The sequence below is a fragment of the Filicampus tigris genome, chromosome 1 (genome assembly GCF_054856515.1).
Source record: "Filicampus tigris isolate MCC_2025a chromosome 1, RoL_Ftig_1.0, whole genome shotgun sequence".
Classification (NCBI taxonomy): domain Eukaryota; kingdom Metazoa; phylum Chordata; class Actinopteri; order Syngnathiformes; family Syngnathidae; genus Filicampus; species Filicampus tigris.
The window spans coordinates 7,940,142-7,964,317 of NC_141217.1; the positions used below are offsets into that span (position 1 = coordinate 7,940,142).

At 41.0% G+C, this 24,176-nt stretch overlaps 1 protein-coding gene across 5 annotated transcripts in view; it reads left to right on the top strand.

The window, feature by feature from the left end:
- Positions 1–24,176, top strand: part of usp19 (ubiquitin specific peptidase 19) — a 35,590-nt gene that overhangs the window by 5,060 nt on the left and 6,354 nt on the right. For 2 of the 5 annotated variants that reach the window (XM_086050078.1, XM_086050104.1), the window contains exons 2-25: positions 816–1,178; positions 8,896–9,024; positions 9,893–10,029; positions 10,150–10,698; positions 13,316–13,703; positions 13,820–13,976; positions 14,094–14,165; positions 15,384–15,499; positions 15,955–16,193; positions 16,305–16,497; positions 16,722–16,855; positions 16,963–17,121; positions 17,277–17,387; positions 17,475–17,585; positions 17,663–17,764; positions 17,849–17,989; positions 18,092–18,210; positions 18,312–18,455; positions 18,925–19,307; positions 19,436–19,546; positions 21,238–21,454; positions 22,008–22,160; positions 22,236–22,402; positions 22,480–22,655. In XM_086050078.1, the coding sequence (XP_085906204.1) occupies positions 974–1,178; positions 8,896–9,024; positions 9,893–10,029; positions 10,150–10,698; positions 13,316–13,703; positions 13,820–13,976; positions 14,094–14,165; positions 15,384–15,499; positions 15,955–16,193; positions 16,305–16,497; positions 16,722–16,855; positions 16,963–17,121; positions 17,277–17,387; positions 17,475–17,585; positions 17,663–17,764; positions 17,849–17,989; positions 18,092–18,210; positions 18,312–18,455; positions 18,925–19,307; positions 19,436–19,546; positions 21,238–21,454; positions 22,008–22,160; positions 22,236–22,402; positions 22,480–22,655 (4,413 nt within the window). In that variant the 5' untranslated portion in view covers positions 816–973. The remainder of the gene's footprint in view (positions 1–815; positions 1,179–8,895; positions 9,025–9,892; positions 10,030–10,149; positions 10,699–13,315; positions 13,704–13,819; positions 13,977–14,093; positions 14,166–15,383; positions 15,500–15,954; positions 16,194–16,304; positions 16,498–16,721; positions 16,856–16,962; positions 17,122–17,276; positions 17,388–17,474; positions 17,586–17,662; positions 17,765–17,848; positions 17,990–18,091; positions 18,211–18,311; positions 18,456–18,924; positions 19,308–19,435; positions 19,547–21,237; positions 21,455–22,007; positions 22,161–22,235; positions 22,403–22,479; positions 22,656–24,176) is intronic. The other 3 variants (XM_086050095.1, XM_086050109.1, XM_086050086.1) reach the window with 2 other exon arrangements.

The window sequence follows — 24,176 nt, forward strand, 5'->3', positions numbered from 1 at the left end:
CGTATTCGGCCCTGAAAAAATATATCGTCTACCTCTAGTTCTCCTCTCAATACGATAAAGATATATCGCCCGACTCTAATCAGACTGTCATGCTTAACAATCATAGCTGTTATATGGCTTTTAGTATAACTTGATTAAGTCTCTTCTACTGGTGCAATGAGATCATCTTTGCGTCATCCGTCATCTGTGCGGCTCACGCATCACGGTTTGGGCCGTACATGGATTGGTTGGTGGAAAAAAAATTGTTCACGTGAAGACAACATGATCAGTCCACAGTCACTATAATAGCAGCAGAGGAATTTGAAAACCCTTGTTGATCCTGTTAAGTCGCATTTATGGGAGCATTTTGGCAACTAGGGGAGAAACGAATAATTCAGGTGCCTCCTGTATTTTTATCTGCCTCGGTTACAGTTTATTTGGTGTGTAAGCTGTCATTAGACATGCCAAGGAAGCTGCAAACATTCTCAGAATGTAACACGCTGCCAACGCAAAGGCTAACTTCAAAATAAGTTTGCCAATGCATTGCCCACAGTAGGCTTTTATTTCGAAGTTGGCCTGCATGGTGGCGTGACGGCTAGCATGACTTATCTTTTTGTCATTTCGGCTTGCCTTGTCACATTTTTTATTGCCATTACATAATTTCTACCAACATCAACACAGTGCCATCACAAAATCATATTCAACCACTAATTTCGGATGCTAGGAAACCATTAGGTCATCATATGACAAGGCACAAGTCTCCGGTGTTCGTGCACAGCATTCATAGCAATTGAATAATTGAATTATTTTGTATGTTTCTCCACCCGATGCCTTAGGTTTCCTTCCCCACTACTTATTGTGTTCTTAGAGAGGTCAGACCTGTATCATCGCCAAGATAGCTGGGCCAGGCAGGAAGCGGCACACCTCAGATCCAGACCCCAGCAGCGGCAGTGAATCCGGCGACGGGCGGCCCCTTAGCGGCAAGTGTCTGAAGATGTCCAGCGGCAGCGGTAATGGGGCCACGGGCCGACGCGGCGGGGCTCCGAATCAGCAGAGGGGAGGAGGTGACCATGGGTCCGAGCTGTCCTCCAGTGCCAGCAAGAAGAAGCAGAAGGACAGAGCTAACCAGGAGTCCAGAGAGGCCAAGAGAGCTGCGGCTGCTGCAGGAGTTGATGGAGTCCTTGCAGAAGTCAAAAAGGGTAAGTAGGCCAGATTATGGAGAAACCGCCCCACTCTAATTACACTACAATACAAATATTGTACCTTTCAGTGAACTCAAGAATGCAGTTGTCTTTTAGTTTGTAATGTTGGAAAATGTTACATGTGCCAACTATGTTAATTTACACCCGTGTCCGAGTGGAGTCACTTGAATTTGAGTCTGATTTGATACCTTGCCAATGCATTTAGAAGAAAAGGATATATGGGTAGGGATGCTGCTTATAAGGGCTTGGATGGTACTCAGTAAAATCGGAAAAATATAAAATTCGGCCTTTAAAATCACATCACATATTGATGGGAACTACCTGCTTATACTACAGCTCTTATATTATGGAAATTTTTTTAGTTTTTAGTTTTTTTTCAGGAATTTTTGTTATTACTGCTCAAATTCATAACACATCAAGATGGGAACTACTTGCTTCTACTACAACTCTTATTTTGTGTAAATACCATTTTCTGTATTTTTCAGGATTTTTCGTTATTACTGCTCAATAACGTCATGGCAATACATAATTAGGCCTTCAAAATCACATCACATATTGATGGAGACTATTTGCTTCTGCTACAACTTCTATTTCATAAAAAAAAAACATTTTCTGTATTTTTCAGATTTCTTTGGCTATTATTAGTGCTCAATAACTTCATGGTTGTACATAATTAGGCCTCCAAATTCATATCACATAGTGATTGGGACGACTTTCTTCCACTACAACAACCCTTATTTGGTGAAAATACCCTTTTCTGTATTTTTCAGGATTTTTTGTTATTACTGCTCAAAGCATACATACATGCATAAATGCATACATACATACATATGAATAAAATCTTCATAATAACAATTAAGAATCCCGAAAAATACAGGAAAGAGTATTATCACAAAATAAGACGTGTAATAGAAGCAAGGAGTCCCCATCACTATGTGATGTGATTTTGGAGGCCTAAATACGTACTGCCATGACGGCATTGAGCAGTAATAACTACAGAAACACCTGAAAAATACAGAAAAGAGTATTTCCACAGAATAAGAGTTGTAGTGGAAGCAAGTAGTCCCCATTTCCCATAGTCCCAAACGGAGGGTTTTATTATAACCAGCCGATGATCTTCTATGTGTGTAATTAATGAAGAAACACAAAAATGAATAATGATTTAGTTTTTTACATTTAAGTTCGTTTTCTTGTCGGTGGTTGCTATTTGTTGACGGTCCCTGGGCACTGTCAGCTCTTCATAAGAAACAACGGCATATTCATCGCTTCAATGACAAGCAGGTGTGTTAAAAATCAAATCATTTCAGCTCATATCTCGTTGGATGCATCACTGTGGTTAGAGAGAAGCGTTGTTTGTGTTTTAATGATTTGTCGTTATTGGAACTCAGAATGTGCCAATCTGTTGCTAACTTTACCGGACTGTGTTGCGGTGCATATATCTATGCATATTTTAAGCATTTATATTGATATAAAATCGATTTTCTTTATATCGCCAGTACTCACTAGTGGTCGAACGGATCACATAAGTCATGGTTCAGATCGGTCACAGATTTCTAGTCACGGATTAGATCGCTTTGTTGGATCAGCAAAAAAAAAAAAAAAGATATTAGAACTTTGTCTTCATTAATTTTATAAAACCCTTTTACCCATAAAAAAAAAAATCAACTCCTAATGTCTAATATGGCCGTTTAGGATTTAATGATAGGGATAGATACATTCTTATTTTGTAAGTGATACAGTGTGTAAATGTCCATGTATCCTGCCAGACATTTTGAGCTGAATACTTTCTTAGAATTATTTAGTGTTTTTATAAATGAAGACAAAGTGTTATTGTTATTTTATTTTTTTTCATAATGAAAACGACCTCAAAGTGCAATTTAAGGCACCTTCAAGGTCCACAATTTTAAAATGAAGTAAACCAAAAAAGTAAGCCAAAGAGCAGCTATTGAACTACCAGCTGTTCACTTGTTGCTAATGATAATAGCTGCTAGCCACTAACGCCAAAGACTAGCGCTGTAGCATACAATAAATGACAGTGTAATTAACTAGCAATTTGTTAGCGTCCTAAATTAGCGACTAAATAGGATTTTCGTGATGGCGTTGTGTTTGTTTGTGGCAATACGTTGAAAACGGAAGTCTAGCTAGCCGCTACGCTATCCCCCCGCGGGTCAACTTCAAAGAAAAAGTCTTCTAAGGCAATTGTAGTGGTATCAATGACTCAGAGTATTTGGTATGTTTTATTTTGAAGGTAGCTTTTCGGAGGCGGTGTTTTTGTTGATTATGTTTGCAGAACACTCGCATACATGTGACTTATGTGAGTTTTAGGGTTTTCAACTTCTTCTGCTGAATACGGACTAATTTCGTTGCCTTAATGTGAATACGCGCAGTTTTTTTCACCAACCATTCTGCTGATCGTGGCTGCCTCGAACCGTGATGCTTGATCCTTACCTGATTTCGTTGCACTGCACTATTAGTGTGTGCTGGTACGCAAGTGCGCGTCATGAGGCAAATGATGGTACGCATCAGCTAATTCTGTTGCGCATGCATACCTGCGTACCTGCGCACCCATGTCTATAAATACAGCCGAGTCGAGTCATGTTCCTGTCATGACCCTATCAGTTTGAACCACAAAGTTTGAGTGTATTATAGACAATAATACAAATGTTAAATCACAAGCATCTTCCTGTTACATATGTCACGATTGATTAAAGTGACCAGCCCCACAACACACACAAACAATAAATACGTTTCAAGATATTGATCGCTTAATGCAAGTTAGTAGTTCGCGACCCAACCACCCATATACATACTGTGACCGTTGTGTTTTACAACAAGTAGTATGACAGTCTAGCCTGCAGTCTCCGTTGCCAAATTGCGGAGTGGGTCGTCAGCGTCTGAGTGATGGAGAGTGAGCCGAATGGAAAGCCGGCCTTTATAAACCAAATAGCAGAGCTGGGTAGCTTTTTGACTGCCTATCCGCCTAAGACGGACGCCCATTTTGTAGGCGGTAAACAATAGACGGGGAAACTTAAAAATAGTCGGACTAAGCATATTCTGAAGCCTCGTTATTAAAGCTCCCTCCTGCTGCTCTTCTAATGATCAATCAATCATATAGCACTTTTCATACATACAAAAAGAGCATTTCACCACTGCAACTATTGCAGAATTCAGCCGCTCGGGTGCTGACGAGAACCAGAGGGCGGGAGCACATTACGCCAGTTTTGAAATTGCTGCATTGGCTCCCTGTGTGTTTCAGGATCGATTTTAAAGTACTTTTATTAGTTTATAAATGTGTTAATGGTCTTGGGCCATCTTATTTATCTGATTTGCTTTTATCATACCAGCCCTCGCGGATCCTGAGGTCCTCTGGCGCCGGCCTTTTATTTATTCCAAGGGTGAGGACCAAAATGCATGGCGAGGCTGCATTCAGCCATTTTGGTCCTCACCTTTGGAATAGCCTGCCAGAGGATGTCAGGTCTGCAGAGACTGTTGATATTTTTAAGAGGAAGCTCAAGACACACCTTTTTGGTTTGGCTTTCAACAACTTGTAAATAATTTATCTTTTCTTTTGATTGAAGATAATTCTATGTTTTGCTTTGAATGTTTTAAAGCACTTTGAGTTGCATTTTTATGTATGAAAAGTGCTATATAAATAAAATGTGATTGATTGATGTGAAATGCAACTCAAAGTTCTGTGCAATAAAAACGACCAAAATACAACATAAAAAGAAGACCCGCTCACTCCCAACATACACCAAGACACATCCACAAGAAAACCTGCACAACACACACACAACCTGATAAACTATGTTAAAAAAGACATGGCAAAGTACAGACAAACCATTTGAGGAGAGACGACCCAAGGGGAGGTCATGCATGTTCAGAGTAATGACAGTCCACGGCCACAGGGAGCGCCACCATCACAGGTCGCCATCATCACACACACCAGATTAACTAAGGTAAACCCTACACATAGTGCAGAGGCCCCCGGTCCCCCGGGCCTAAAGAGCCTCCGGGAGGACGCTGCCCATGGGAAGGGCAGCCACATCTCTCAGCGCAGAGGTCCCCCATGAGGAAACACTGATGCTAAAAGCTAAAAACAACAGAAAACAATAAAACTAAAAGACAAAACAATAAAAGAAAAGCTAGGGACTGAAAAAGAGTAAGATTCGAGAAAACATAGTCCTAAATCAAAAGAGTTAGAGAAATTATTTAAAAGCCACACTTAAAAGGTATGTCTTGAGCCTCCCTTTAAAAATATCAACAGTCTCTGCGGACCTGATGTCCTCTGGCAGGCTATTCCACAGCTGTGGACCAAAATGGCTGAATGCAGTCTCACCATGTGTTAACGTTCTCACTTCTCACCCTTGGAAAAATTAAAAGGCCGGTGCCAGAGCACCTCAGGATCCGCGAGGGTTGATATGATTTAAGTAGGTCAGATAAATAAGACGGCCCAAGACCTTTAAGACATTTAAAAACTAAAAATAACTAATTTGGAGGCTCTGCAGTTAATTAAAATAGGTGCACACTTTGCTAATGTGACATTCAGAGCGAGCTCATTCAGCCCAATTTTTTCCCCCATTTTTTTTTTCCCTAATTGCAGCTATAAACTAAAGAAAGGTATGACATTGATATAGTATGGTCCACAGTATTAGAGAAAGGGGCCGGCCTCAAACACTTCCCATAATACAAATAAGGAATTATTAAAGATTGTAGACAGAATATACAGCAATGTTTGGTCAGTTTCACCCATAATTTTTTATTTGACCTATGCCACTATTTTTCTCCATTTATTGTATGTGCCGTGTCTGTGTATTTATTGAATGAAATGCGATGTGACATTAGACATTGCAACCACCCATAAAGGATAGAGTGTTGTTCCTGACATTTAGAGGGAGAGAGAAAGGGAGAAAGTGAGGGGGGGGGGTGACTGAAAGTCTAGGCTCTTTAGTTGTGTTGCAGACTAAATAGGAAGAGGAGCACACTCAAAACGGAGACTTTGGACATGCTATTCAGCTCGGATCACTTTCACAGCGTTGGCACATGGAAAACGGTATCAAACCTTTCTCAGTATTTTCCTTGATTCTGGAGTTTCTGTTAGTTAGGATATTAATGTGTCTTTTTTTTAAAAATATATGCATGGTTTGTTTATTTAGTTGGCATCAAATTGTGTGGCATAACTAGCGTGATGTTTCTTTCTGTCATTTCTGCGTTCATGTCAGTGTGCTGAGACTACAGCTTGTGCGTGCGAGTGCAGTGGCAGGTCCTGAATGAGTGTGAGCAGGTGCACTGATGGCTCTGATTGTAGGGTAGTTTATTTGTATCCAGCCTGAGACTGGTGGTCTAGTCCTACCAGTTATATGCACGGAGCTTAATGCAATGTTTGTTTCATTCCAAGAAAAAGGAATTAATTAGTGTCATGTTTTGATCGATGGATTGAAAAAGACCTCAGGAAAGAGTTTTGAGTGTATTCCTTATACACAAGCTGATGCAGTTTCTTCTTAAACCGCTGACATTGCGGCAACCATAAGGAGGCTCCCTTTTCAAGACTGTAGCATTTCTATCAACAAGGGAGTTTTGTGTTTACGCTATGTATGTCATTGAGGCATAATCAGGGATTTCTCCACATGGAAGCAACCAGCAGAGGGTGCAAGATATTCATGCCCAACTGGTCTGCAGCCTAAATAGAGAGAGAGAGTAGCTCGCTAATGGTCATCTTGACAACATTAGCAGACAACAGACGTCCATCCACATTGTCTTTTTCTATCAGTTGGCCCTGAAACGACACTGTTTGTCATTAGGCAAGGGCAGGCAGCTTTATTTATATAGCACATTTCACACACAAGGAAACTCAGTGTGCTTCACACAAGCAAAGACGCCGAAAGGCATTTACAAACAAAACAGTTAAGATTCCGAACCGAAGCAAAGCAGAGAAAACTAAAGTAGCTTAACACATTTTTCTGAAAGAACATATAATGACAACATTTCAACACATTAACATAAAAGTTTGAAAACATTTAAAATATTGTAAAAGTAAAGAGGAAAAAGATTCTAAAATTACTACAAGAAAAAAACAATGAAGAAATATTACAAGATAATCAATTAATGGTATGGGGAAAAAGTTATTTCAAAGCATTTACATCCTGGGCTGACTTCACTTCTCAGCTTATTCAATTTGCGTACAACATAACTACTAAATGCAGCTTCACCATGTTTACTTTGCACTCTGGGCTTCACGAATTGACCCAAGACTGCAGATCCCAGAGCCCTACTGGCTTTAGATGATAATTCAGTATATGTCACGATAGATACGTGATCAATATCAGTAGAAATTGCCATCGTTATAATACCGATTTAAAAAAAAAAAAAAAAAAAAAAAAAAAAAAAAAAAAAAATGATGGTACATTATTATGATGTTAGATTTGTGCCACAATTACAAGCAGCTAATAGGAAATTTTAAGCACACAAGCGTGTTTTCAGTGCGCAAGAACCATTTCCGTGAACCTTGTCTGCCTAACCACTGAAGAAGTGTGTTTCATATGTACGCTGAATGTGAGAGGTGCCTAACCTTAAATGTGAGGTCACCACATAAATAGTTTTTTCAATATGTTCTATGCAGGCCCAGTAGTTGAAAAAAGGCATTCTGATTAGTATTGCGTTTGCGGAATATGAGTTAATGCACTCTTTTTTTTTTTTTTTTTTTTTTTTAGCCATTTCAGGGGGCGGCCATTTTGTCACTTCTGTCGACTGAAAATGACCAGTCACAGCTCACCCGTTTTCCAAAGCTGAGCCGTGATTAGTTAGTTGCGACTATGATGTCATTTTCAGTCAACAGAAGTGGCAAAATGGCCGCCCCATGTAATGGCTAAAAACAGATGGATTTTGCTTTCTAACTCATAGTCAACAAACGCAATATTATTCAGAATGCCTCGTTTCACCTAGTGGGCCTGCATCGAACATATTCTTGAAAAAAAAGTTTGGGTTGACTTCCCCTTTAACCCTGTTAAAATTTTGAACAGTTGCCTTAGTGCGACACTTGGAGTAAGATTGCACGGTGCATACTAACACGATGAAACACCTTCGGATGGATACGTGGTGTAGCAGTTAATGACTCTAGTTTCAATCAGCTCCGAGCCTCTCGGTGTCACACTCAGGCAAGTAAAAAATTGTCCTCAGACATAATGAGCCTGCTAAAAAGATGAAGTTGTTCAAAGACGGATGGTCAACTGAAAACCATGCACCCCGAGAGACTATTAGGTCGCTACGCTTGCGTTGTATGAATAACAAATGAGAAATAATATGTTCTGATCTCTTTATTGTGGTCAGAACCCGAGCTGCAGCGTTCTGAATGAGCTGCAGCCGGTTGATGCTTTTTAGAGGGAGTCCAATAAGAAGACCGTTATAATAATGAAGCTCTTTATTACTGGGCCTCTAAGATGGCATTTTCTGTGTGTGAGGTACCCATATGAGTAGTGCTGTGCATTATGGACAAACTTTAAAATCCTGATAAAGGTAATTTTATGTCCATAATGTATAACAATAAATTTCCCAATATTTATTTTCCTTAAAATTACATTAAATAAATGGCAATTCCTCATCTCAGTTTATTTATAAAAATAAAAACAAATGTTATATAGAAAAAAAACTCAATAACAAAAGATGAATAACAATTATTTAGACCACATTTCACAATGCAATTTTTTTGTGCTTTCAGATGTCTTTGTGGATTGGAAACAAAATGCCAATGAAGTGATCATCAAGTTGCGTTGTGGGGAAAGTGTGCAGAAGATTGAGGATGTCAACACAACCTTCACTGATACACACTGCCATGTGCACTTCTCAGGTAATGTCATCAGTTTACCCCATGAATAGTTGCAAAGAAATGTTAAAGAAAATGAAACATGAACATTTTTGCAGCAGTTATGCACATCTGCAGTTCAATTCACTTTGCTCTAGTCTAATGCTTAAATTATTTAACAGTGGTTTTGTTTTTATTCTCATATGATTGTTGAGAATTTTAAAATATTTCTCAAAACATTATTTCCAAGTCTGGATTGCTGAATAAATCATGTTTAACCTCAGAGTTTCCACTATCTTGTCAGTGACTAAATATCAACGATACAAATTGTTTGGAGCATTAACATTAACAGCACACGTGACTTTAATGTCTCAAAACTGAACTGAGGTGCCTCTGTTGTTTTGGATATTTGATTAACTTCTAGAAGCTTCCATGTACAGAATGAATGAATGAATGAATTTCTCTATTACAAACTCAGAGTCCAGACCCAAACAAACCAAACACACAATATAAAACAAATATATACACACACAGACCAAGGTAAAAAAAAATACTCAGAAGCCTCTTATACAAGACAACAGTACCAATATTTCCACAAGTGAGACTGGTATCATGTAGCGCTTAATCTACTGTTTGATAAGTGAGCAAAAATCTCATTATTTGAATCATTTAGCCGGCAGGTAAATTTATACATCAGATTTGTGAGTCTGGAGTACTCACTATACCTAGCAAGGAGATTATACACAGAAAAAAAGCTTAAATTATAGTTAAATTAGTAATTGTGAATATAATCATGGTTCAGTCGGAATCTATATCCTGATCTGCTATTTCTAGACATATAAAGTATTACTTCATAAACAAACAAAAGCATTTCCATTCAGTTTTCATTTTGTACATTGGTTTCCCTTTTCAGATGGTCGTGAATGGACCTGCCAATTGCAGGAGGAAATCGAGGCCTCTTGTAGTAGAGTGCAATATAAAGAGAAGGGAGGATTTCTGTTGCTCATCCTGCACAAGAAAATCCCAATTCATATTTGGCCTTCACTAAAAGTGAGTCGACAATGAATTTGAACTTTTAGTTGATTATCACGCTAAATTTTGTCATTTGCTCCCACCCCATATTTTCAGTCTAGTTTAATGATGGCCACTGTTCCATTTGTTGTGTTTAAGTCCAACAAGAAGGAGAAAGAAGTCGGACCCATTGAGACAAAAAATGCCAAGGTGCCAGAAACGAGGTCTGTAGCCTCAGAGTCATCAGAGCATCTCAAGTTGTCCTCCCCGCTGGCACAGCATCAATCTCAGGCTCCCTCCTCCCCCTCACGCAATTCGTCAAGATGCAGCGGCGGCAAAGCTGAGCGCGCTGTCAAGCGCCATCTGAAACACAAACAACCGTCTGACAAAACCTCCATGGACTCTGTGGCGGCGGCTCTTGGCGATGGGAATGGCGCAGGCGCTTCACCGAAGACGGTCCCCGTTAAGAAAGGCAACCAGCAGCCCCAAGAGCCCAGTGCGAGGCGCACCAGTGCGCATGTTCCCAAGAACACCAAGGAGGACAAGTCTTCTCCTGAAAGAGACATGGACTCAACCCCGACTAGAACGTCCCATGCGCACCTGTCTGCTGTAGAGCTCCCTCAAACATCACACAGAGACGGAGACAGAAGTATAGAAAGATTAGTTAGCGAACATGCACATGGGAGTACTGTTGCTAACAAGGTTCAGGTTAGTACAAATACTTGTTGAGAATTCATCACTCGTTGAAACGTGTTTTGTTTTGCTCAAGTTGAGGAGCATGGGGTCTTTACATCAGTATGAAAGCTAATAGGTGTGCACCGGTACACGTGGGTGTTTTAATACTTTCGTTATGGCATGTTCGGTTCGGTCCGCTTATTAGCGCGACCTTACGCACGGAAACTATTGACTGTTGCATGCGGGAGAGGAGAGTGGCGGCACAATAGTGAGAGCCAGAAAAGAGCCACAGCTCCAAGGTCTCCTGTTTGGGAACATTCTGGCTGTCCTGTTAAAATCGCCGATGGGGAAAGGTACGTGGTTAAGTCCAAAAGTTGTGTGCCGACATTGCTACATGAGATGGGCGGCAGGTAGCCCGTCTAACATGCACGGCATCATCCGACTGTGAATGTTTCTTAGACGAGTGAACGAAAACGGCAAACTTAAATAGTGAGATTTATCATTTTGTAGCGTCTTCCAGGAACACGCCGTCAGACGTAGTTAAATAGTCACGTTTTTATTAATCCAAGTACAACTTCTTTCTCCGCTGCTCTTGCCGTATGATGCATTCATGAACCTGGGAAACATCACAACTCAGCAACACGCAAATCCGACCACAACACAGATAACCCAATTTGTTACAATATGCTGTTGAACACTCAAAGATTGTAATGCCTAAAAAGTGTATACAATTTCATAGACTTTTTAAAGTTACTGTATTTTTTCCATTATAAAAAGAGTTTTAATATAGTTAGCAATAATTGTACCTGTTATTGTATGTATTTCTTTAATCACAAAAAGTGTATATATGTACTGTAATGACAACTTAGCTTTAACTTGAATACTTAGGTGTGTCATAGGCTGTTGCTGCTGAGTGTTTAAAGATTTCAGTGTTTTAATAATTTACAAAATCAAGAGATCTTTATTGTTGGTGTATTTTTTATTCTGGTGTATATTCTTAGAATATCAGCCGAATGGTTCGCTTTTATTTATTTTTTCGAAAAAAAACTACAGTTTACTTGTCATCTTTTCAAAATAAACATATTTAAAGAAAAAAAAGAGTTTTTTTGTACCAAAAATATACCGAACCGAAACGTGATTTAGAGTTCGTTACACCCCTAAAAGCTAAGGTACAGTATGTTTGAAAGAGATCTTGCACAAAAACAGTATAAATAAATAGTGGACCACGATAAAATGACTTTGTGCTTGGTATGTGTTGTTGCTCACTACATTTTTTTTTGTGTCTCCTGGCCAAACAAAAAGCATGACAGGTGTGACGTTTTCATTAACACAACTATATTCTGGCCTCCCTCCACTGGTTGACTTTACATTTCGAGAATTTTGGGGGGTTCTTTTAAATAAAGATGACTTTATTTGTTTTAAAAGCTCTTAACCCATTAAGGACGGGAGCACAAAACCGCATTTCTACCACTAGAGCCGGGAACGCTGTTGCGTCTTTTTACGTTTAAAGCCCGGAGAGAGGATACGTCTGTGTCTTTTTTTAAATCCAATTCTCCATCTCTTAGCCAATTTAATGCATCAGAATATACACGTGACAGTGTCGCGAGACCGCGGAGGATGTCGCAGATTTTTTTTGAGCCATAGATAGGCTAATGATGGACGCCGTCGATCACCGGGAGCTCTGAAATAAATAACGGCAGTGATATGTAGACGACGCGCTTGTGGACTTTGAACCAGTGGAACCAGTCGAACGTGATATGATATAGTTTGTAGACAATGACGATATTGACGTATTTTTTAACAGAATAGAGAATGGTAATTACCACTCGATTTAAAAAAAATTAAAATAGTGCTTCCCTTGCACTGACACATTAGGTTTACGTCTTCGATTGAAACATAATAATACATCATTATTTGCTAGTAAATAATAATAAACTCTGCCTGTGTGAAAGCCACATGTCTAAGCTCTCTAATTCTTTTGGAATTATGTTTCTGCCTGCTACAGGGGCTGAGATATTAATTATTTTGTAAGTGCTGAATTTCTGGGAAAACTTCAGGTTTTCAAGGGTAATTCCAAAGTCGTACTTAGGTTTTGGGGAGCTGTTGAGCCAGGTGCTTTAGACCTTAAATGGTTAATTGGTCTCACCCCGTCTTACCTCAGAGTTGTTCCATTGCTGCACTCGTGCCAGGTGCTTCAGACAATCTGACCAGCAGAGGCGTAGAGGAGCTTTTTCTGTTGCTGGTTCCAAACTAGGATGGCCTCTCTGTACACATCAAACAAGGCCATTCTCACTCTGTCAAATTTGCTTCAAAACAAACCAAAACTTTTAAACCCCATTTTTATTAGTTTTAGTATTTTGTTTTTACTGGCTTTAACATTATTTATTATTTAATTGTTTTATGCTCAATCTGTGTCAAATTTGCTTCAAAACAAACCAAAACTTTTAAACCCCATTTTTATTAGTTTTAGTATTTTGTTTTTACTGGCTTTAACATTATTTATTATTTAATTGTTTTATGCTCAATCTGTGTTTATGTAAAGCACTTTAGGTAGTTTTTTTTTTTTTTTTTTTTAACTGCTAAAAAGTACATTTCGGTCGAGTTGAATATATGCAAGCTGTATCTGATTTTTGTTCTATTTTCTTTTTAGGAAGCAGATAAACCGTATGACTCCCCAGACATACAGGACAGGGGCTCTGAAACTGGGGATAGTGAAAAGCAACCAGCAGTTCCTGTAAGCACAAGGGACTCCCTGAAAACGTTGGGCTTCAACAACCATCTTGATTCAGCCTCTCCAGGAAGGAGCACAAACATAACTGACGCCGAGCCAGAGAAAATGGCTCAGCGTCAGGAATTGGTGCAGGATACTCAAACTTCCCAGCAGCTTGCTTCGAGAGGGGCCGCCTCGGTGCCCTCTCGAGATGTCTCTGCTCAACAAGAGCCATCAACAGGTCTGAGTCAAATTCAGGGTCGCTGTGACGGAGAGGAGAAGCGTGACCAGTCCAAAGAGGAGCCACCTCTCATAAAGCAACAGGAAGGTTTGTCTTGACAATATAGAGTCCCGCCGGAGCTAACCCTATTTTTATTTCTTTTTTTTAATTTTTTGAACTTGTCTTCTAAAATCATTGTAATGATACATATTACTTCACCGCAGCGCCAGAGCCGATGGTAAACCTGCAATCTGTGAAGAATGACTCGTATGAGAAAGGCACCGACTTGATGGTAGTGAACGTCTACATGAAGAGCATTTGCAGGAACACATCTAGGGTCATTTTCAGAGAACAGGATTTCACCCTCATCTTCCAGACAAGGTACCGGCTACAAAACCTTCCAATGTAGTATTGCCGGCTACTTTGCCACAGAAAAAAAAATAAAAAAATCCAAACCATGACAATGCTCTTTCCGTGTCACCATCTTCTTTTGGATAGTGATGCTAACTTTCTTCGGCTTCACCCGGACTGTGGACCGAACACAGTGTTCAAGTGGCAAGTAAAACTCAGGTAACCTTTTCACTCTTGAAATGGCAATGAGGTTTTTCTTTCATCATTATTATTTTTTTTGCTGTCTTAAAATAACATTAGCATTGCTTGCTGTGGTGAAATAATACTTTGGAAGGCATTCCCTGCATTCAAGAAATTGATCACAATATAGACACTACAACTAAAATAGGTGCAAAAAGAAAGCCCAAATTGCTGACTTCACATAAACACGAAGGGTGCTGTATTAGTTTTAAGAGGGGATGTTTTTTGTTTTTTTTAATTTAGAATTAATTCTCCTTCCATGGGCAGAAAATATAATTGAATGCTATAAAATTATAACAAAAGTTATGTATCCGATTTTGGTCATTCAGTCTTCCGTTGTCTTACATTATGTTTGCGGTAAGAAAATTTGGATCAACTGAAAAAAACTGAATTATAATTTCTCCTCATCCATCATCATCACCAACGTTGGTACACAGGCTTAGGCGCGTGACATTCAAATGCTTGTAAAGCTTGAGTAATATTGTCTTAAAAACATGATTTCCAGTGACCATAATGTTTTAACATGGGCCTGGTTTAAAGAGGAAGTTAATCCCCAAATGTTCTTTACAATGTGTTCTATGCGGCCCCGCTAGTCTAAACACAGCATTCTGATTAATATTGTGTTTGTGGAATATGAATTAAACTGTAAAATCCACCTGTAACCCATCTCAGGGCAGCTGTTTTTCTACTTGCTGTCAACTGAAAATAACATCACAGTTGCTCATGGCTCAGGTAACGACCAATCATGGCTCAAGTGTTTTCTAAAGCTGAAGCCGTGTTTTGAACAAGTTTGCAAATACGTCCCTCAGACCACAACGACATTGTCCCGTATTGCGGAAGATGGATGATGGAAATTTGCTGACGTGCCCACAGCTGCTTTTACCCTTGTAAACAGTTTCTTACTGACGGTCCTAAAATAACGGTGACGAACTGTAATTTAGCAAAGGCGCGGTTAAAATAACCATGACGCAGTGCTGGACCGATGTTTTGGGTCGGCTTGAAATACTGATGGCGTGAAGGCGGACGGGTGGCCCAGCCGCTGGCGAATGACGGAGCGTCAAAATTTACTGACGCGCCGATTCGTGGAGTTTGACAGCAACTCAACTCCTCCTTGACGAAACGATCTCATGCTAATGACAACTGTTGGACCCTTCTGTCTGTCAATGTGACCTGTGCGTACTTGTCTGCCTACTGCAGGAACCTGATACAGCCTGAGCAGTGCTCCTACTCCTTCACTGTATCCCGAGTGGACATTACCCTGAAGAAGAGACACAGCCAACGCTGGGAGGGTCTAGAGGCCCCCGCCACACAAGGTCTGATGCCAAGCTTCTACTTGTCAATGTGAAGATGTGATGATGACGATCATCTTCAATACTGTCCACTGTCTCAGACAGACATGGGCAAGATAGACAGGAGTAAGATTTTGCTATGGTAGCTTCATTTCAAATGTCATTATCCCAAGACACGGTTGAACTTTGTGAAGGGCAATGAGGGTTTATTTACGGGTAAATAACTTTAATTTTGGACAGATAACCTGAGAAAACAGGTTAGTTTTTAGCTGGCTGCGCTGAATATTTTGAAAATAGTTCAAACAAAGCTGTTTACAACCGAACAGATGTAGAAAATGGATTTCACCGCATTTTTCGACTTAAACGCATTTTCAAATGACTTAATAGTAGTATTTTGCAGTAGAATAGTCAGCTCCATGATTGCTTATATTCACGTCACCTCCTCCTCTAACCACAAGGTCCATTCTCCTCTGTTTAAGGTGCAGTGGGTGGCGCCAAGGTGGCTGTGCCCTCGAGCCCCACCTGTACAGAAAAGAGCCAGCCAGGCAGCAGTCAGCACAGCCTGCCGACCAAGGAGGAGCCCCCCAGGGTCGGTGAGGAGAAACCGAAGGCCCCCAAAGCCCCATCCAGAGTTGAGGATAGCGGTCTGGAATCTGTGGCTCCTCGTACAGTCGCCGACCACGTTGCCATCACGAAGCCAGAGCCCACCGTTATGACGGTAAGTTGGAAAATGTCTCTTTTTTTGGGGGGGTGGGCAACATGATGAATTGTTTTTCAAGCATATGGAAATGGTCCATTTTTTGTCATTGCGTTTTGTTTCTCATCCCAGCCTAAGCCGACATGCATGGTGCAGCCCATGACGCATGCGCCCCCTGTTAGCAATGAGCACCACGAGGAAGAGGAGGAGAAGAAGGTGTGCCTGCCCGGTTTCACAGGCTTGGTCAACCTCGGAAACACCTGCTTCATGAACAGTGTCATTCAATCCCTGTCCAACACCAGAGAACTCAGGGATTACTTTCATGGTAAATAAAGGATTTGATCTGCACCAGTGGGTGGATACAGAACGCCAAGTTCTTTTCACTCAAATCCCTTTCTGTTTTACACTCTTGCCAATTGAAAGCAAATCAAGGAACCCCTGTGACAATCAATGCAATGTCCGTTCCCAAGCACACATTCATCCCAAGAAATGTAGCCACAATGCCGTTGTCTATCCCAATCAGTTCTCCACTTTTTGGATCTCTTTTAGATCGAGCGTTTGAGTCCGAAATCAACTGCAACAATCCGCTGGGAACGGGGGGCCGGCTCGCCATTGGCTTTGCAGTGCTGCTCAGGGCCCTTTGGAAAGGAACGCACCATGCCTTCCAGCCCTCAAAGCTCAAGGTAACGCATTCCATTTACTGGAGGTCTGCTTAACTTTTTCAAATTAATATGCTCCACCTCCTGTCATTATGCTTTTAATTGACTTTGAATTGAACTTAACTTTGCAGGCCATTGTGGCCAGTAAAGCCAATCAGTTTACAGGCTATGCTCAGCACGATGCCCAGGAATTCATGGCCTTTTTGCTTGACGGCCTCCATGAGGACTTGAACCGCATTCAGAATAAGCCATACACGGAGACAGTGGACTCTGACGGACGCTTGGACGAGGTTGGTGTTTCGCAAGAGGTGCTGTGCTCTCTTGTCGTTCATGATGTTGCGTTGCTGAAAATGTTGATTTACAAAGACGGGATTGAAACGACTGCTGTGACACTGATAGCCGACGTTGTTGAATCTTGGTTGAATATTTCTGTCGTTTGCCACAGGTGGTGGCAGAGGAGGCATGGCAGAGGCACAAGATGAGAAATGACTCATTCATAGTGGACCTCTTCCAAGGCCAGTTCAAATCCAAGCTTGTCTGTCCCACATGCTCCAAGGTAATGTATGGTACTTTTCACATCTGGATTTAAGGTAGCGGGCACTCCTCCAAATAATCGTCGTCGTCTCCTCCTCTCATCCTTCAGGTGTCTATAACATTTGACCCCTTCCTATACTTGCCCGTCCCATTGCCGCAGAAACAAAAGGTGCTCTCAGTTTTCTACTTTGCCAAGGAACCACATAAAAAACCCATTAAGGTGAGGTTAGACAATCATTTCCCGTCAAAAAGGTAAATATGTCTCACTTTGAATATTTCTCCATATGCATGTGCCAGTTTTTGGTGAGTGTGAGCAAGGAGAACTCCAGCACTGCCGAAGTCCTTGAGTCCATTTCCAGGAGTGTTAGGGTCAAGCCGGAGAACCTCAGACTCGCAGAGGTCAAATCCCTTCTGTAGTCCAAGTTTCAAAGTGTGTCACAAGTTTCTTGTAAGCTGGTACTGAGGTTGTTTCCTTTGACTCAGGTGGGGAAGAACTGCTTCCAGCGAATGTTTTTGCCCTCTCATTCCCTGGACATTGTGTCCTCATCGGACATGCTGTTCTGCTTTGAGGTGCTTTCCAAGGATCTGGCCAAGGAGAGAGTCGTGTTGCTTCGAGTGCAGCAGGTAACACAAATGTGGTTTCCGAGAGCATTTCTGGAAGTTGAGTTGAGACTGTGTGTTTTGCAGCGTCAAATGATAAAACGCTTTGCTTATTTTTCCCTACAGAGACTACAGGTTCCCAATATCCCCATCTCAAAGTGTGCCTCCTGCCTGAAGCCTCCAGTCTCCGAGGAAGACAAACTCAAGCGTTGTACTCGCTGTTACAGTGTCGGCTACTGCAATCAGTAAGCTGCGTTTGGATATGGCGCCACATCATGCATTTAGCATCCATCTCGTCTTGCAGTTGCAAGCAAATGTCATTGTTGTTTTCTTTTTCCCCTGACAGATTGTGTCAAAAGACCCATTGGCCCAATCACAAAGGTCAGTGTCGACCCAACACTGAAAACGTGGGTCTGCCGTTTCTGGTTAGTGTACCTGAGTCCCGGCTCTCCTACAGCCGCCTCACCCAGCTCCTGCATGGCTACTCCAGGTACCAAGCCAGACTCTTAGTATCTCATCATGCAAAATGCACTCATTCGTACCATCCCTCCTACTGGCCTGAAAAGACGATAAAATCATAGCAGATTTTGAGTATTTTTTTCCACTATATGTTGATGATTTTTTTGTGTGCACAACACAGTTGGCAGTTATATTTAGAACATGTCAATATTTTGCGTGTCTATAGAAATTCAACATCTCGAGTACAAGTATCTTGACCAGAAAATTTATGATAAAAGGTTTGAAAGGATGAAACGGCAACTCCCAAGTTTCCACACTCGATGAAGCAATTACAGTTTAATCCATGCTCTTCTGCATTTGAACGGAATTTACGAGAGAATCTAGATGCCCGGTCTTCTACTGCCATGAGGTTTCAAAATACTCGATTTGTTAGCAAATTGCTATTAGTTGCGTCCCAATGTGTGATCTATTAAAATGCCATCCCTGATCTTCTTGTGCAGGTTTTCAGTCAACGTGTTCCAGCCCCCTTTCCAGTCAGGGAGGACATCCCCCGAAATATCTCCAGTACTCCCGACACCACCAGCTGGTTCTCTAGGTGGTCCGAGCTCAGGAGATGAGGCCATAGGCGGAAGCAGTACCGTAGAAACAAGCGACGGTGGACCCAAGAGTGCCACTCCGATGCTCGACCCCCCGAAACTACACACCTTTACCTCAGCCCTTGATTCTGGGGATGCCGTTCCCCATACTTCCCCCCAGACGTCTCTCTCCACCACACAGACTTCAGACTCCGGGTTCTCAGAGTCCATCTCCTCTACTTCCTGCTGCTCTCTGGACACCCATGTTGAAAAAGAAACATCTTGTGAGAAGGCAGTACGGCCAGAAGGTGATGGGTGGTTTTTTTTTTTTTTTTTTCAAAAATGACATCCATAGTTATTTTGTTGTCCAATGTTCTTATTTATATATCCATAGTTATGTTATTTAATTTTCTTATTTATATTTCCTGTTTCCTAGCTGCAGTAGCTGGGTATCAACAACCTAATGATCCATCTTCAGGGCATGCTGGTCAGTTCTACATCAATCTGCTGGATTCTAACAACAAGGAGCAGAGACTGGATGAGAAAGGTTGCAAACATGCTGTGGATTGGCCTTTTAACTTTTCATTGAAATTACCACTTGTGTGATGGACAAGCGATAAATTAATCTTTTCCTGCAATTTTTTTTTATAATTGAAAGAGGCACAATACACATGGCAACTGTAGAAGTGAATAGTATTGCAACTAGGGATGTAACGATTCACTCAAGCGCCAATTCGATTTTCAGTTCCCGATTTTCGATTCAATTTTTTTATTAACTCGCTACCATGCTTGTCTCTGTGCGCTAGTGCGGTGCTCCATCCATTCACAAACGGAACACGCAATGATAATTGGTGCAAGCGTCAAGTAGGGCTGCCACAAATTATCATTTTGCTAGTCGACTAATCGGACCATATGTAAATCGCAGCATAATTGCGCCAGGCTTTTATATGACCATCGGTAAACTTACAGCTAGAATTCTTCAAGGTTTGCACAAAAGAATAATAAAGATAGTGAAGATTAAAGTACATTCAACTTGTATTAAACGTTGCAGCTTGTACTAAATTTATTACAAATGATGGAGTAATTGAAATTGAAGGTGATACTGTGGCCTTCATTTTTTTTTGCTGTGAATGTTTAGTGCATCTTAAAATGGAACCCCAAATTATACACTATGCTGAGTTGCACTAATGCTAAGACACTACCTATAAATATTAAAATAAATACTTGTAAACATATTTCAATTCGCAGTACCCACCTATCTACTTTTTCACTTTTTTTAATATAGAAGAGAGTGAAATCAAATGAGTAAACTGAGGGAAAAGCACTGTGCTAAATAAAACTGAACTAAACACTTGTATTGTTTTTTGATTTTGTTTTTATTTAACCTCGAACCAAAACGTTTTGTTTTGCTTCTCTAATATACAAAATATGATTTTTTTTGAATGGGGAAAAAAAAACCTTTAAAGATTAGAGGAACATATTTTTTACCACTCTAAATTTTAATGACCTAGATATGTTATGTATTTTATTGTTAGGTGTTGCCATTAAGGGTAGTGGAAAATAAGTAATGTTGTGTTAAGTTTGAGTGTGGGATTTCTGAACGCAACACTCGGTACGTGGTCACAGTGACCGTGAGGCAGCGCATGTCCTCTCTTGCTTTTTGATGTCAACCGCGGGTTGTACAAAAACGGTGTTTAATAAACGAGTTTGAGAGTTTGCTGACGAATGCCTTCATAGTCCGTAGTATACGCTACAAAATGTTAGCGTATCACAACAGGACATGCGTGCGGTGTTCCATCAGACACACACGGTAGGTGTATGCTATCTGGCTTCCAAAAAAAAAACTGTCCCTATGTCATAAATGAAATCGGGCATCAGCCACGAAGTGCTTCCTTTTTAAATGCTCGTTTATCACCGCCGTGCTGCTATGAAAGGGAGATTTACAACGTTTTAATTACTTTTGTGAACTGCGCCCGGGCTTTCGGATTCTGTTGTTAACTTTCACTCGGGTAGCCATGACACCATTACCCACATTGCTTCTGTTTACATCACGGGATGACCCGGATTACCTCTACTGCGCCATGTGCGTTGCAGACAATGCAGGACATGAGAGAGTGGCTATAGTTAACATGGCGTTGCGAATCGATTCCTTTATTTATTTATTTGTGCATGTTTTAAGCATTTATATGGATTTTTATTTCGATTTTCGATAAATCGTAACATCCCTCCATTCTGCAGAAGACATTCTGGTCGATCTCCCTGATGATGCAACGGTGGAGCTGGTGTGGAAAAACAACGAGCGTCTAAAGGAGTATGTCCTGGTGAGCTCTAAAGAGCTGGAATATGAGGAGGATCCCAGTTCATTGAGTGAGACAGCCAGGGCAGGGCACTTCACCCTGGAGCAGTGCCTCAACCTCTTCACCAAGCCAGAGGTGTTGGCGCCAGAAGAGGCATGGTGAGGCTCTCCATATTGCCATTATGCAGTTACTGCGTGCATTGTCGCATTTCACTATTACTGGATCTTAGTCGCATTTTATGTTTTGGGAAATTATGGGGAAAAAAAATTGCACCAACAAGTAGTTGATTTCTCTTCATTATAGAGCAAAGGTATTCTTCTGTCATTAAATTACCACCTGTTCATTCTGTACATGCAAAATGTTTATTTTTTGTTCAAGAAAACAACAGCAAATTACATTACATTGCAACCCCTTTATAACAGAGGCAAGGAAAAGATGAAGGTCCTTTCTGTTTTTCTTTTACACGCAAAATAAGCCCACATTAGGTTCATGATCTCAATAAATGAATACAAAAAAATGTCACTTTTAAAACGTATCTAGCCGTCTGGGAATTCATCTTCATTGTAATGTGAACACACCATTACTCTGACCCAAAAGCAAAATTAAGCTTTGAATTTAACATTAAATTGTCATTTAAATTTTTTTTTAAAGAGCTTTTGCCCTCACGATGGTGATTGTAACCTATTTGACACTCTATTCCCCGCTCCAAAGGTACTGTCCAAAGTGCCAGCAGCACCGTGAGGCCTCCAAACAACTGCTTCTGTGGCGTCTTCCCAACATTTTGATCATCCAATTGAAACGCTTCAGTTTCAGGAGTTTCATCTGGAGGGACAAGATTAACGACATGGTTGACTTTCCTGTCAGGTGAACACCTGTTCTTTTCTGTACGTAATAGCTGTGCGCAGTGTCGATCCAATTCCAAAACCTTTTGTCTTGTAGGAATCTGGATCTGAGTAAGTTCTGTATTGGTCAGAAGGACGAGATGCAGCACCCACCTATCTACGACTTGTATGCCGTCATCAACCACTACGGGGGGATGATCGGTGGCCACTACACCGCCTACGCTCGCCTGCCAAGTGACCGAAACAGCCAGCGTAGCGACGTTGGTGAGTTCATTTACTGTTATGTACCGCTAAATATCAGCTCTGTGCTTGTTTCCAACCTAACGTCTGTCCTCACACAGGCTGGCGTCTGTTTGATGACAGCACTGTAACGATGGTGGAGGAGAGCCAGGTGGTGACGCGATATGCTTACGTCCTTTTCTACCGTCGTCGAAATTCCCCCGTGGAGAGGCCGCCACGCTTCCTCAGGCCCGTTGGAGCAGACTCTCCTCCTGCAATGGGAGCTACTGCCAGTCAGGTGAGGGCACCGCAACAAGCTGTTGTGGATGCTGTTATAATTAAGGGTGGGAATCTATGGGTACCTCACGATTCGATCAGATTCTGATTCAGAGGCCTACGATTCGATTCTGACGCATCGCTGCTATGGCTTACGTTTTCTAGTTCATCTAAAACACTGGTACCTTTTTTTTTTTTTTTTAAACAATTGCAAAACTCTTTGAAGAGCAAGGATTTATATATCACACTTTGACTTTTATTAAAGTGGCAAGGCAATCTCGTTTACGTGTGTCAACACAAATTTCAAAAAGTGCCAATGGCAGCATAACAAAGAAATTATAGAAACATACTTAAACTTAATCAGATTTAGCGTAACCTGTACTTTAAAGTACAATATGCATCATCTGATTGACTACTGTGTAACTTAAAAATGAAAGTTGCTTTTATTTAACCTAATGTAGCACCTGATTTACAATATATTCTTTAAATGATATTGCAATTTGCCCTGGGATTGGCTGGCAACCAGTTCAGGGTGTACCCCGTCTACTGCCCGAAGACAGCTTGGATAGGCTCCAGCACCCCCGCGACCCTCGTGTGGATAAAGCGGTATAGATAATGGATGGATTCCAATTGATTGGTGACCTTTATTGCACATGTAGTAGTTTATGTTAGGATGTGATATTGTGCAGTACAGCAGAGGGCAGTGTTAAACACTGTGTGAAAAAGGACGGTTGGCAAAGTGAAGCAGAGAGCAAGAATCTCCCTGCGTGGAGAAAAAAAGGACGAGACTGGAGAAAGAAAACGGCGCGGTGCTGTAGCGATGACTGGTAAAAGTTCTGTGCATTTCCTCTATTGAGATCAATAAACGTTCGAGCTCGTTCCACACATTACTGCGAGTGGTGTAACAGTAACATTAAGCCCTGAGAAATTGCCATAAACAGCTTTTGCGAGAGCGCCTGGCAGAGTCGGTCGGTTGTTTATCATCTCCGACGGGTCCGCCTTTCGCCGCACTCAACTCTTCAACTGCATAAAGAAACGAAATGTCTCCAAACCGTTGCTTTTAAGGAGGATTGCGCCGCTCATGTGAAGTTTTGCCTTTTTCGCCGTCTTGTCACGTAAGTCTCTGCACAGACGCGTACAAACACACGTAATCGCTTGCACATCCTTATAGTTTATTTTCAATTTATACTTGAAACATCGATTATTAATACCGCTGAATCGATGCAGAATCGTTTTAATAAAATGAACGATGCATCGCAAAAATTATCGTTCCCACCCCTAGTTATAATACTACAAGACATTCTTGATATTATAAATTGTGATTGATATACTCATTTCAATCAAAAATGTCATGTGCAGTGAAGGTTTGGAGTCTTATGGGAAATGGTGTTAGATGGTGTTGTTGCATGCAAATCCGTTTTCTGCTATGCTAGATATCTACATCGTTGCTCTCCTGTGAAAAACATCTCCAATTTTGTATTTTTTAAAATTTTCAAATTAATGTGATGTCAGAAACCCCATTCACCTAAAAAAAAAAAAAAAA